At 48.1% G+C, this 15,329-nt stretch overlaps 1 protein-coding gene across 1 annotated transcript in view; it reads left to right on the forward strand.

Annotated features, from left to right (window-relative positions):
- rbm19 (RNA binding motif protein 19) overlaps positions 1–15,329 on the forward strand; it is an 88,502-nt gene that overhangs the window by 51,812 nt on the left and 21,361 nt on the right. The window contains exons 13-21 of the mRNA XM_084322628.1: positions 107–234; positions 851–947; positions 1,113–1,227; positions 1,739–1,935; positions 2,748–2,817; positions 3,063–3,211; positions 3,361–3,421; positions 3,991–4,070; positions 5,978–6,033. Of these exons, the coding sequence (XP_084178754.1) occupies positions 107–234; positions 851–947; positions 1,113–1,227; positions 1,739–1,935; positions 2,748–2,817; positions 3,063–3,211; positions 3,361–3,421; positions 3,991–4,070; positions 5,978–6,033 (953 nt within the window). The remainder of the gene's footprint in view (positions 1–106; positions 235–850; positions 948–1,112; positions 1,228–1,738; positions 1,936–2,747; positions 2,818–3,062; positions 3,212–3,360; positions 3,422–3,990; positions 4,071–5,977; positions 6,034–15,329) is intronic.

The following is a 15,329-nucleotide window of genomic DNA, read 5'->3' on the forward strand; positions in this document are numbered from 1 at the left end:
TGTCCAGACAAATGTCAAAACAGACTCGTATGGTTCTCGTCTGAAGAGTCTAATTGGATTTATAAGTGAAAAGTAAGCCGCCTCTTGTCCCGCCGCGCTCCCTTAGGGCAGAATGCTGCACCTGCTGGCTTCTACTGTGAAGAAGGAGAAGACCGAGTCTGACGCTGGTGGTGGGCCCGGGTCGTCCGCTTATAAACGCCAAAAAGATGCTAAAAGTAAAGCGGCAAGTTCCAGGTATACACACCTGCATACATACACACGCATGCACACACACACACACACAAATGGAAATGGTAAATGGACTGCATTTATGAAGCGCTTTTATCCTAAGCGATTTACAACTTGTGCCTCACATTCATCCATTCACTCACACACTCACACACTGACGGCGGAGGCAACCATGCAAGGTGCCGACCTGCTCATCGGGAGCAATTATGAGTTAAGTGTCTTGCTTCTTTGACACACTCGAAGAATGAGGAGCCGTAATCGAACCGGAAACCTTCTGATTACCAGACAACTGCTCTAACTCCTGAGTCACTGTCACCACACACACACACACACACACACACACACACACACACACACACACACACACACACACACACACACATGCTGGCATACAATGGCAGCTAATAGGGTAATCCATTTAGTGCATTGTAGATGGGATTGAGCATGAATAGGGCTTTCATGCAGAAGAGTAGAATATCAGAGCCTCATTACCATCCCTGACTTAGGAGATGGACTACCAGGCACACGCACGCACGCACACACGCACACTACAACCATTCAGTTCCCTTTGCTTCACTACACCACCTCTGTTTATGATTCCCTTCTGTCTTTCCTCTCTCAGCTCTCACAACTGGAACACTCTGTTCCTGGGCATGAGTGCCGTGGCGGACGCCATCGCAGAGAAATACAACACCACCAAGAGCCAAGTCCTGGACCATGTGAGTTATATCCTCTCGTATATACAGTACTATCTAGAGCCTCCCTCTATCACCTCACTCCTTTACTGACCCACTGACTCGCCTCTCCAGTCCAACACGCTCTCTGTGGATAACCAAGCACGGCTCTCATTCAGAAGCGGTTCACTGTGTGCTCTCTGTCCGCAGGAGTCTAAGGGGAGCGTCGCTGTAAGGATGGCCCTGGGAGAGACGCAGATCGTCCAGGAGACGCGTCAGTTTCTACTGGACAACAGTGTGTGTCTGGACTCCTTCAGTCAGGCATGTTTATGGAGGTTTTGGGGTCTTTCACTCACATTTACATTTAGTCATTTAGCTCACGCGTTCATCCAAAGCGACTTACGAGTCTTGTACAACAAGTCAGTAGGAAGGGTACAACTCTGGCGGCTAAGGGTAAGTAGGATTGTTCGAACTTGAGTGCTACAGTGTCGAACTTGAGTGCTACAGACTTGAGTGCATAGTAGTATAGACATATTAGCCTAGTAGGTAGTAATATGGACATCTTAGCATAGTAGGTAGTAATATAGGCAAGGTCGATTCCTTAGTAGCAAAGTGCATAATAATAAAAGACAGTACGAAGGTTAGTAGTTTATTTTTATTTTTTATTTTTTAAGAAGTGTGTTTTTACTTTTAGTCGGCAGAAGATTCAGTCACAAAACAAATAAGGAGTTCACATTCTCAAATAGGATGTTTGCATATAAACATTTCCCAAATAGTATTCAACTTTGTCTTAAAAATGTGTTAATGTGTGTGTGTGCTTGCTTGCATACAGGCAGCGGCAGCCAGGAGTACTACAGTGATCCTGGTGAAGAACCTTCCAGTTGGGGTGACCGTGTCAGAACTAGAGACCCTGTTCTCGCCACATGGCTCTCTGGGTAGAGTTCTGCTGCCACCCTCAGGACTGACCGCTGTCATAGAATACCTGGAGCCAACAGAGGCCAAGCGGGCCTTCACCAGGCTGGCCTACAGCAAGGTACTCATATAGGCCTTTCACACCGGCCGGGCTCCGTTCACACCGTGCCGGAGCCGGTTCCCGAACGTAATCTCGAACCGGCCGGCGCGTTCACACCGGGAATAATTGGTTCGGAACATGAAAAATCGGTGCTCAGTGTTTTCTTAGAAGGCCGAACTAAAGCCTCCGTCATGTTCCGAACCAATTATTCCCGGTGTGAACGCGCCGGCCGGTTCGAGATTACGTTCGGGAACCAACTCCGGCGCGGGGCCCGGCCGGTGTGAAAGGCCTAATAGTGTTCTCACGGTCATGTCATGCACCCATATGCCACGCTTGTCATGTAATGATAATAATCACCTGTTGTTGGATTGCAATCACCTATCGTTTGCCCTCTGAGGTGATCTTTTGATTGATTTATTCTCGAAATGAACATTGAGGTTTTAGCCTCATTTGCAATGTAGTCGAGATTACAAGGTCAAACTATTGAAGTCCATATAAAAGGAAAAATAAATGTGCATAGATAGGACAAAACAGAGGTGGAAAGAGAATAAACAAGAATCAAATTAACGGTTACATACTGAGGTAGGGAGGTTTGTGATCATGTTTTAAATTAAAAAGTTACATACTGAGGTAGAGAAGCTGTATATTATATATATATATATATATATATATATATATATATATATATATATATATATATATATATATATATATATAAAGGGAAAAAAAGGCAGACATACCAAGTTCACACTGAACTTGTGGGATCTTAAGTGTAAGCCAATCATGTGAGAGGGTCAGATAAGGATGTTATCTTTCTTTCAACCCCTTTCTAGTTCCAACACATCCCCCTGTATCTGGAGTGGGCGCCGGTAGGAGTGTTTACAGCAGCCAGGCCTGAACCAGGTATTATATCCCACAAACCTGCACACTTACAGCAGCCCGACCTGAACCAGGTATTATATCCCACAAACCTACACACATACAGCAGCCCGACCTCAACCAGGTATTACATCCCACAAACCTACACACATAGTTGGCGGTCTCCTACTGGTTGGCCTTCCCACATTTTCCAGAGGATCTAGATTCACTGATGTAACACTGTATGAAATATGAAAGGGGATTATGAATGACATTTTCTTTAAACGTAGAGTCCAGCTCTAAAGACCCAGCCCCAGAGAAAGAGGGGCCAGCGGAGGAAGAGGAGGAGGAGGAAGAGGAGGAGGAAGAGATTGCTCCAGGTTCCACACTCTTCATCAAGAATCTCAATTTCTGTACAACAGAGGAGCAACTATTGGAGGTACAGTAGGTCATGTTAAGAATCAAACCCTTGAATGGTACATAGAATGAGGTTTGATAGCGAAATGTGATTGGTGGCTGATTCACTGTTGAACATATATACTGTATATTTATTTATTATACATTTTATTCTATTTTATTTTATTATAGACATTCTCCAAATGTGGCAATGTGAAGACCTGCACCGTCTCCAAGAAGAAAGATAAAACTGGTACTGAACATTCAGAGTGGAATCTGTCTTGCATTTGAACTGATATTGAACATCCATTGTATTGAGTATCCACCCATGAAAGCATCTATTGACCAGTGGTTAGAAAGTAAGATTGAGGTATTGATATGACACCCACACACCACACACCGCGCATTACGCACCGCGCATCACACACCACAGACCACGCACCGTGCACCACGCACCACAGACCACGCACGCACCGTGCACCACGCACCGTGCACCACACACCACAGACCACGCACCACAGCCTTTCTCATGGGGCTGTTGCTGGTCTTTTATTTAAGACTCCATCTAAGATACCATCACCTGGCTGCCACCTACTTGGAAAATACACTATGTAAGAAGAAAATAATACATATGTGTATGCTTTACAGATAAAATACACAAATATAACTGCCTTTAATAAGTGTGCCACAATGTATCTATTACCGGGGAAAGGCAATCTTCCTCGCTCAAATGTATTTTCAGGCTTCATGAGATGAGTGTGTGGACCTTCTCCACTGTAAGAAGTGGAGTAAACTCATCCCATATTGTTCTTTTGATTCTAGGCAAGATGTTGTCCATGGGCTACGGTTTTGTTCAGTATCAGACCACTGATGCGGCACAGAAGGCTATGAGAACCCTACAGGTAATGATCCCTGATCACCATTAATTCCGACTATAGCCCGTCTCTACCATACTAACCGCTGTCCTCAACCCTGCTATGACCCCTAACTAGGGGTGGAACGATACGCATTCGAACCGTGTACCGTACGGTACGACCCCCACGGTTCGGGGCGTCTGTGTATCGTACGGTTCAGATGACGCGCAAAAAAAATAAAAATCATTTGGCACGGAGCCGGGAGAGGTGAGTGCTGGCTGCAGCAGCACTGCAGCCAGGTGCTAGTCAGTTTGTGTAAAAATGGCAAGCACAATATAAATCGATCTTCATTACGACTTTAAAAACATAGCCATTAAGGGCGGCTACGTGGCGTAGTGGGCAAGGCGCTCGCCACGGAATCTGGAGACGCTGGGCTTGCCTGTTCGAGCCCAGCGCTCCACATTTGCTTTCAGTTTAGCTGGTCGTCCGTACTAATACACATTGGCCGTATTACGGGGAGGGAAACTGATGGGTGGGGATCGGGCGTTGTGGACAGCGACTCCTACAGGTCGGTTGGTGCGCCTGCGCAGTAGAATCAGGAAGTGTTGGGGGCAGCGTGAGCCTCCCACGCGTTACTCCTCGCCACTGAGAGATCGAGCTGCGCAGGTGAAAAGATGCGACTGCTGTTACCTCAAGTACCGGAGGGGACTTGTGCTATGTATGACTTAGTCCACATTGCAGCCGGCTTGTGGGAGGCAAGAAACAGCGTTCGTGACAGGGGAGGGTTGAATTGGATGATACGAAATTGGGATGGGAGAAAAATATAGAAAATGGGAGAAAAAAAGTGGAAAAAAAAAAACATAGCCATTAACATTACATAGGCCTACACACATCTTGCCATAGCGTTAGCAGTTTGTACAACACAACGCATGTTGAACTATGGTAGCCCGCCAGCTAATAGTCAATGCAATGTTATCGTGGCTACTAACTAGCAGAGGAGAAAATGGGAGTCTGAGAGGTGGGGTGTTTAAAGACAATGATAGGCGTTTATTCAACATCCAAGAAGGCTAACATACAACTGTGTTTTACTAACTCCAACCGGGACTATTGCCGCTTTTCCACTGCTGATAACGTTGCCTGAGCTGAAGGTCCGTGACACTAAAATGTTCGTGGGGACCCGCCAACCCATAGATAGTTCCAACTCACCGAATTACGTAATCAACCACAGTAGCACTCGATATTTAAATAATGTTAGTCTAAATAAATGTAGACAGATAATGTACGTATTTTAAAAATAGAATGAACAGAGCAGTGTTGTTTTGAAACAGTACAGTGTGTGTGTTAGTTTGATGTATGCTGCAATTTATATTGATGGCCTTCTAATTTGTTTATTTATTTATTTTAAATAACAGTGACACTTTTCCCTTTGATAAGAAATCCAGCCATATTCCTTTCATTGTATTTCAAATACTGCACTTTAATTTCAAGCAGAAAACTAATCTTTCCATTAAGAACTGACAATCAGGGAATTTAAACATTGTTGACATTGTTTTTTTGTGTTTATATTAAAGAAAGGAAAGTCTAGTGCTGGCTGAGCATATTGTTTGTTTGCACTAATACTTTGACAAATGTAGCCTATATTTTTCAGTCAGTTCGGTCTTTGTGTGTCAAACATTATATAAGGCTGTAAACACTGTAACACTGTAAACCTTTTTATTTTTATTTTTAATTTCTTTTAATAAATGAGAAGCATGTTTAGATTTGAGTGTTCAATTTTTTTTTAAATAAAAAACAACGTATATCGAACCGAACCGAAAACCGTGACCCCAAAACCGTGATACGAACCGAACCGTCCATTTTGTGAACCGTTCCACCCCTACCCCTAACCAGCCTCTCTACCACGACCTCCCTGGCTGAACTCGGCTAACTTGTATTCTCTTCCCTCTCTCCACCAGCACTGCAGTGTGGACGATCACCAGTTGGAGCTGAAGGTATCGGAGAAAGCCACGAGGTAGGTTGCACTAAAACCCACATAAAGTAGAGATAACGACTTGATAATAATAATAATTCATTTTATTTATATAGCGCTTTTCAATAACCCAAAGACGCTGACAATACGCAAAACAAAGAACAGAGAAACATAGAACCACAGGGAAACAAGCAACAGTATGAATACACAAGACATAAAACGTTAGGTTATGACTATAACCAAGTTCTGTTAATTAGGGGTGACGCTTGGCATCACTCATGCACTCCCTCGCGTACGTGCACGCGCACTGAATAAATTCCACAAATGTACCTTTAATACCAGTATTCGTCTGACCACACCCCTCGTTAGCTTACCTTCATAAGCAGGTGTGTGGTCACCTGCTCTCCTCCTTCCCAAGCTTTCACCACAAGGTGAGGTCAAGGGCTGCAGCGGCGTCGGATGCCGAGCGTCACCCCTAATTAACAGAACTTGGTTATAGTCATAACCTAACGTTCTGTATCATTAGGGGATCCGCTCGGCATCACTCATGCACATAGGGAGGCCGAGCGGAGCCACCGGCCGACAAATACACCCCGCTGAAGGCCCCCCACAACCATCAGAACAGGGAGGGCCGAGCCCCCCCGACCCCCCCTAATGGAGGGCACCCCCCCTATTAGAGGTTTCCCGGGAGGGCGACGGACCCGACCGTGCGAAGAGGCACTCAAGCAACTCAACGCACAGGGTGAGCAGGCCGTGGCTTGACCCCACGACTACACACACGCACAACCCGCATGCCACCCGGGAACGAACGGAGGGAACAACCTCGTTACTGCCCCCAGAATCACGGGGTCAAGGGCAAACCCAACCCCGTGGCAAGGCCGTAGCAGCGGAGCGCGAAGGAAGACCCAGACCCACCAAAAGGACTGGATCCCCTGGAACGGGGGCCCGGAGAAGTCCATGATGCCAGCATCAAGACCCCACCAGGTGGGCACTTAGTGACCCCGCCCCCCACATCGCCAGCGTATTCGGACAAAGGCCCCTCAGCCGAGCGGGCCCTGTCCCCCCAATAGTACACCGCCTGGCACACTGACCCTGCAGAACAGGCAGTCAGCATGGCCGTAAGCACACAAAAAAGGTTAACCAACGGAAGCAGGCAGCGCACCGGGGAAAAGACCAGGCAACAGGCTGTTAACCCGAGCCTGGAGACTGCGGACGAGACAGGCGCCAGAGGGGACAGCTGAACACAGCCGCCCCGGCGGAAGGGGCGCATGCTGGCGTTGTTGCATGACCAAGCCTCCATCCAGAGGGGTGGAGGCAGAGAAGGCTGACACGATTGGCAGACGTCATGAACGTGCAGGGGCACCCTCAACCGGTTAACCCGGGAGTTGACACTGCCCCAACACACCAGAGAACCAACCACCCAGTCGTTACCCTATGCGGTGGTTGGTCCCATAACCCCCCAGGAAAAAACTCCAAAACACACCTGCGGCACTGCCGCAGTAACAGTGTTCCAGTTTCCAACAGGGTTATCCCGGGCCTACGGGTCAACGAAAACATTACTTCGGACCGGGCCCGGTGATACGGGGAGCACAGGGTCCCCCGAGGAGGTCAAAGACCACTCCAACAGGCCCCTCTTCGCCACGCGTAAGAGAAGAGCGCAAGAATGGAAAACCAGCCCCAACACCCCGTACTTGGTATTCCCAGGAGGTCACCCAACCAAGTACTAACCAAGACCAACCTGCGTGGCGGCCGAGAGCCGACGAGATCGGGCGTGTACAGGTTGGCACGGCCGTAAGCCATTACGACGGCGTAGAATACAATGTACCCAACAAGGGTTCCATAGCGCTTAACCCTGCGACACCCGGACCGACCTAGCATTTTTTCCCCTGAAAAAAGCCCCAGTCCCTCAGGGTACCAGAACAGCAGATCTGCATCCCCGGCGGACAACGGGTTTAACTGATCCGGACCAGCGTGACCAGAACCAGTCCCGTGCCCTAACCACGCCGACCTGCCAACTCCAGGAGAAGGGGCAGATATGCGTGTTGATCTTAAACATAAAAAGAAGGCGCCACTCAGACGTTTCGGTGCGAACCGCGCCCGGTGGCCCACCCCCAGGGCGTGAGACCCTTCCACATATGTTCAGATCCATTCCGTTATCATCCCCTGATATGAACGAGAACCCGTCGACAACCACACAGGTCGTCGGAAGAGGAAAACCCCCATCCCAATTGCTTTATAAAAACGCTGTTTTAACCCCAAGCAACCAAGGCGCGCCAGTCAGTTACCTAATGTCCAACAGAACATCCTGAGCTAGCACTATGTGTGCGTTGGGCATATCCACATCAATAATAGGCTATTTAGACCATCTTATTGAATCCCCAAGACGCCCAGGGGAACGACAAGAGGGGCGGGATGCAACCAACTCCATGAATGAATGAATGAAAACTTTAACCAACAGATTGCAGAAAGGGTACAACACAGTACGGCTCAATACACACAATTGTTAAGGGGAGGCAAACCTGAGAAAGACGTTAGTCTTGTTTCCATCAGGGACCCCCATTTCCAATTCATATAGACACATCCAACTCTTTATAATAATAAAGAAGAAGCATCACCCGTATGAACCCAACTGCACAGCTGGGAGTAAAAAACCCTTTACATGTTTTTACATCCAGTCACTCCTTTTGTCAAAGAGTAAAGACCGGACCTTCCCAGAAACCTTCCCACATGAGTCGTAGTCATGAAAAAGACATGCCAACTGTGAGTCACGTGACCAACTGACTCAAGTTTACACATAAATCGAGCGTAGCAGACCCATAAGCCCTACGCTCTAACTCGACACCTTAACACTCTGTAACTCATGGAAGGCGTCGCCATAGCAACATCGCTATGACGGGGGAAACCCTGCACACGGCTCCTGTTTGTAATAGGAGTCGGCAGGATAACCCCCCCCCCCCCCCCCTGCCAAGACGTCCTAACGGCTCGGCCCTGACTGGCTCAGCAGAATGAGATAAAATCTCCTAAACCAATCAAGTGGGAAGGAGGGGTTTATTCGAGACACCCTCACAAAAAACCCTTCTTTCCCTACACACAAAAACTGTAGCATTTTGAAACCTCCGGTAGAAATGATAATGTATAGCGTAAGCTAATACAATGCCCGCTACCCACAAAATGTGAACAGGATTTACAACAAAACAAGTCGCATGCGTGTGAATCCTACACCCGTTGACTATGACGTTGTTATGTACCAGGAGCCTGATCACTCCTGTGTCACGGGGCATGCAGGTGAGGGCTGCCAATTAGCCAATTAGTGCTGATTGGTTACCTGCTGGGAGCTTTAAAGCCAGCCCTAGTAACACACATGCAGTGTCTGTGCTTAGAGGAAGAGCTGTCAGGTTCTTCCAGTCCTTGTCCGTTGGGTTCACATTAGTACATTAGTTTACATTTACATTAATAGTTCCTTGATATAGTAGCACTTTGAGTTGGAGCACGGGGTTTTGGTGTTGGTTTGCACATAGGTTGCGTGCCCATGAGCCAGGGTCGTAACAGTTGGGCGCTCGTCCGGGATATTTTACCCCTAGAAATTTGTTTGGTGGTTTTTTTTTGTGTTACACGGGGTGTCATGGTATTATGGTTTGGGTGGTGTTCGTTACATATGGTGTAACGTGGGGGCTTGAGCCATTTCATCAAACAGGTGAGTATGCCGTATTTGTTTGTAATTTGATGTGACTACTTATGCTGTTAAAATATATAGTTTAGTGGGCACCACATGTAGATAGGGACATTATTTTCTGGTTGTTGGTTAGCGTCCTGTGCACCACGTACTCCTGGGGCAGTCAGGGAAGGGATTAGCACCATCTGCTTGTCTTGTACCGTATCATGTACTGGACGGGTGGATGGTCAAGTATGATCTTTGACTGGTAGCAGGTGTGGTTGAAGATGGTTAGGTCTATAGGGCATTAGTTTAAGGGTAGGTAGATTAGGGCGGCCAGAAAACACAGGTAGTGTGGTAGGGCTTGATTTAGTGTTTCTTAGGGTAGACATGTGGTGGGCCGGTTTTGACTGCAGTTTAGACGTAGAAGCATATGTAGTCATATCAGGTTAGAAGGCGCACCTGTTTGGAATTGTTTGTTGGATTTATTTTGTTTGTTTGAGTGTTTGGTGAGCATACCTGGTAGCACCTAACACCCTGCGTGTATGACACGTCTATTTAGGGTGGGTGTGTTTTTATTTTTTTTTGCAACCTAGAAAGGTGCGCTCCGTAGAGCTCACATTTCCACTGCGTTCCCTTCTGGTTGTTATTATTGGCATTTAGCATTCTTCAGTGGTTCTTCATGGTTCTTCAGTGGTTCTTTGTGGTTCTTCAGTGGTTCGTTAGGGGGGTCTTCGTGGTTCGTTAGTGGTTCTTCGTGACTGAGGTAAAGTGTGTAGCTTGTGGTGGCTGGTGCAGTGACGATGGCTTCCATCAAGGACTTTGTTGATCGCCCGTCTCATGACATGTTGGAGAAGTTTTCCAAAGAACAACTTCTAGAACTTGCTGTACACTACAGGGTAGAGCTTTCTGCAGGTGAGAAACGTTTGAAGCCGACTGCCTTGAGTGCTTTAAGGGTGTTACTCATTAGGGAGCAGGTGCTTGAGGAGAGGGTGGAGGAGCCTCCTTCGTCTGGCGCGTCTCCGCTATTACCTGGTGTGGAGGGTGAGTGGAGGATTAGGGAGTTGGAGTTTAAGGAAAGGCAGCTAGAGCGAGAGCGTGAGGAGAGGAGAGAGGAGCGTGAGCTTAAGGAGAGAGAGAGGAAAGAGGAGCGTGAGCATGAGCGTGAGGAGCGTGAGTTTAAGGAGAAACAAATGTTGCTGGAGCACGAGCGTGCACAGAAGGAGCTTGAATATAAGCATGCTGCCTTGCAGGCGGGTGCTCTGCATCCAGAGTCACGTTCCGGGTTTGATGTAGGCAGGAATATTAGGATGGTGCCACCATTTTTTGAGAAAGACGTGGAAAGATATTTTCCCCTTTTTGAACGGGTGGCAACCACATTGAAGTGGCCTGATACCACCTGGACACTGCTGCTGCAATGTGTTTTAGTTGGTAGGGCACAAGAAGCCTACACTGCTCTGTCCCTTGAACAAAGCGCTGATTATGAGCTGGTTAAAGCTTCCATTTTGAGGGCTTATGAGTTGGTCCCCGAGGCCTATCGTCAGCGTTTTAGAGGTTATCGCAGGTCGGAGGGGCAGTCTTATGTTGAATTTGGAAGGGAGAAGGAGAACCTGTTTGACAGGCGGTGCACTTCTCAGAAGGCAGAGTCAAGAGAGCAGCTTAGGCAGTTGATTCTCCTAGAGGAATTTAAAAGATGTGTTCCTGATACCGTTTCCACACATCTAAATGAGCGTAAGGTATCAAAGATAGGCGACGCCGCTGTCTTCGCTGATGAGTTTGTGTTGACACACAAGTCCGTGTTTTTGGAGGACTACCGTGTTGAGTCCGGGGATAGGCGTCCTGTTCAGGGGGGCCGTTTCCCAAAACCTGTGTCTGCTGGTCAGTTAACTTCACCTCCTAGGCGGGGTGGTTCTGCTGGTGCATTCCCAGAAGGGATTATCTGTTTCTACTGTAAAGAATAGGGATGTCCGATATTATCGGCCGACCGATATTATCGACCGATATCGGCAGTAAAATGTGATATCGGAAAATATCGGTTTAAAAAAAGAAAAAAACAATAACAATATTTGTTATATATATATATCCAGTGAAATTATTAGTTACCTGAAATTATTCAGTTTTTGGGGGGGGGAAACCCTGCATATATCGGTATCGGTTGATATCGGTATCGGAAATTAAGAGTTGGACAATATCGGAATATCGGTATCGGTAAAAAAGCCAATATCGAGCATCCCTAGTAAAGAACCTGGTCATATCGTTGCTGGGTGCCCGGTGCTTGAGCAGAAAAATGTCAGAACCGTGGCTCTGGTAGAAACCATATGCAGAACGCCTATGCCAACGTTAGATGGGGATGGGGAAAGTATCAAACGTGTGGACAAAGAGCTCGAGGGTTCCTCAAGGTTTATGATGAATGGATTTGTTTCCCTGACTAATGCACTAGAGTCCAAACAGGCTATAACAATTTGGAGAGATACCGGTGCTTTTCAGTCCCTCATTCTGGAGGGGGTTTTGCCGTTTTCAGAAAACTCTTCTTTGCATTCCGGTGTCGTTGTTCGGGGCTTTGGGGGTGGATTTGTGGATGCACCTTTGCATGAGGTCACGCTCAATTCTCCCTTAGTATCAGGCAATGTTGTTGTGGGGGTATGTTCTCACATTCCCATAAAGGGGGTGTCCTTCATTCTAGGGAATGATTTGGCTGATGACAAAGTGTTGGCTACTCCGGTTGTAACTCCCATTCCTGTGGTTTCTGAGGTCCCTAATGAGCTGGCACAGAAACATCCAGGAGTGTTTCCTGTGTGTGTTGTGGCTCGGGAAATGTCAAAGGACAAAAGTGATGTTGTTGATACTTCGACTTGGGACATTACACTTAGTGACACATTCTTTGTTGAATTAAAATGTGTACCTGTTGAGAATTTTGGAAAGCACACTGTGGATCTACCTCTGCATAATGATTCTCTTGATTGTGGCTTTGTGTTAAGATATTCCTTTATTGATCCCCTTGGGGAAATTCAGGCATCATAGCAGCATGGGGGGGAGGGGGGGGGGTACAGGTAGTAAAACAACACAGTATACAGGTAGTAAAAAACAACACAGGCAGTGTAAACAATTTGATCAATATGGTCAATATAATTGATATATTGACGTTGTTAGGCCCGGTGGTGAAACCAGAGTTGACATGCGTGCCGGAGAAGCATGTGGCAGGAGATGGTATGGCAGCGCAGTGTCTCAGGGTCTTCCCAGCCTGTATGGTGGCTGAGGCCACAAACTAATTGGAGGAGGAGTGTGGGAAGGATGCTATGAGAGGTGCTGTTGTTTCATGTGACACCGTTCTAGTTGGAGAGGCTACTAAGCCTGACTTAGGCTGCCAGCCTTCCCACAGTAGCTCTATTGTCCCTAATGTTTCACTTGTGGGCAGGGATGGTCCCAGTATGTCAGTTGATGATTCTGACATTGATCCACATGTCCACACTGATTCTCTGCCATGCACTAGGTGTGATGGTCAACCTAGTTACCTGTGTCCTGTGGAGCAGGAGCCGCCTTTGCGACCTGGTCTGTTGAGTGGCAGCCATCTTGATTTTGATCAGGACAATGTTATTTTGGGTGACGCCATTTTAGATGGTGTTCCAGACGTTTTTGTGACTGTCGTACTGCCATGTTCCAGGTACGGTGTGGCTGTACCTGAGGCGGTACATCCTACTCTGGATGTTCACGGTTTGCAGTATCCTGGACTGCCAGTGCCAGGTGGGATGGATATGGGCGCGGTGGTGGTATCAGTGATCTATGGTTTTTGTTTTGCTGTGTTCTGTTCTGTTGAGCGCAGTTCTCAGGTTGATTTTGGTTTGCAGTCTATTTTTGACAGGTAGGTATCGGTGGAGGGGCCTGTTGAAAGGGAGCATACAACACGGTTGGTGGTCGTGTTCGACAGGGGCCGACCCGCTATCACTGTTGTGGTGGTGGCCCTGACAACTAATGGGTCACAGTTGTTTTTTTTGTTTTGTTTATGGGTTGTTGTGTGGTGGTTGCCTCTGGGGCAACCAGTTTGGTGGGGGAGGTGTTATGTACCAGGAGCCTGATCACTCCTGTGTCACGGGGCATGCAGGTGAGGGCTGCCAATTAGCCAATTAGTGCTGATTGGTTACCTGCTGGGAGCTTTAAAGCCAGCCCTAGTAACACACATGCAGTGTCTGTGCTTAGAGGAAGAGCTGTCAGGTTCTTCCAGTCCTTGTCCGTTGGGTTCACATTAGTACATTAGTTTACATTTACATTAATAGTTCCTTGATATAGTAGCACTTTGAGTTGGAGCACAGGGTTTTGGTGTTGGTTTGCACATAGGTTGCGTGCCCATGAGCCAGGGTCGTAACATCGTACATAGCAAAAACGCTGACCGAGAGTAACGGCTAGGCCGTGGAACGTGTGTGTACGAGTATTACTGCAACTAACACAACAGCATTGTGGGACACATATACTTTGTTTAAGCAACGGAATACCACCAGTTTCTACCTGCATGTGGAGCGTCAGGCTAATAGAACCTCCTACGACTGAGTGTATGTTGCAGACCTTGCTTAATCTCGTAACACAACACGACTCATCTCACAACGTAAAAGTGCAGATTCATATTTACGCAACCCCACCATATGATTTGTTGAAGAAACACACAGTTTGTTTGGCCAAAAACATAGTCCCCCTTATATCGGGGAACTTTTTATTGTATATTTTGGCACAAAAACACAATCATAAAGGGGCCGGGGAGGGTGTAAAGGAGAGGGGACACAGAGGGAAAAAGTCACACTCAGCGGCGCCTGCCACCTCGCGCCGCTTGAGTCTTGCCACCCCGAGGAGCCCCGGAGGGACGGTAGGTAACTGTCTGCTGGTCTCGACGTTCCCTACCGTCTCCTCCGGTCGTGGATGGGCCGGCGGTAGCAGAAGCGCCGTCTCTTCTCCTGGCCTTCTTGGAGGGGCCAGCAGCGGCGGTAGAGGCAGTGGTAGGGACGACGGAGGCAGCTCGACGTCGTGGAAGCCTTCTGACTCCACCGGCAAGGACGGGAGGCGGAAAATGGGGTTGAAGAATGGATCTCTCCTCTGCCATCTCTCTGCACGTTGAGGTCATCAACCGCAGGGCCTTCCCGAACAGACCAGCATCGGAGAGGGTGGCCGTCAGAAGAGGGGCTCTCTTCTTCTCTGGCACACGGGCCTGCTCCAGCCAAAGATGGCGCTGGCTCAGGGTGGCCAGGGCGCGCACTTTCCCCGAGGCTATGGCCAGCACCTGGGTAAGGTGCAGGACAGCTCCTGCCGCCTGGGTGATCTGATCGCATTTTACCTCGGTCAGATCCATGCCGCCCGTCATAATCCCCGATACAAATCTAGCTAGGTGGGCGATGTTAGACGCCGCAGCCAGCGATTGTGTACCAGCGATAAATGACTGGTCACCCCAATATGCCAATCGCCTAGCCGATCTTCCATGGAGGACCGGCTTGCATAATGGTTCCCACACCACATCCGGACAGAGGAGAGCGGCCATCGGACTATCAAGCCGAGGCACGCCCTCCCTCATACCTTTGACTAACCCCGACACCCGCGTAACTGGTACGTAGGTGGGGGTAAGTCCCATGATGTGAGACACCGCCTGACCCTGACGAACATAGGTCCCCATTGAGGGGAAAAATGGGTAGACAACATCAGCCCCTCT

Source organism: Notolepis coatsorum, assembly GCF_963971535.1.
Source record: "Notolepis coatsorum genome assembly, chromosome: 10".
NCBI lineage: Eukaryota > Metazoa > Chordata > Actinopteri > Aulopiformes > Paralepididae > Notolepis > Notolepis coatsorum.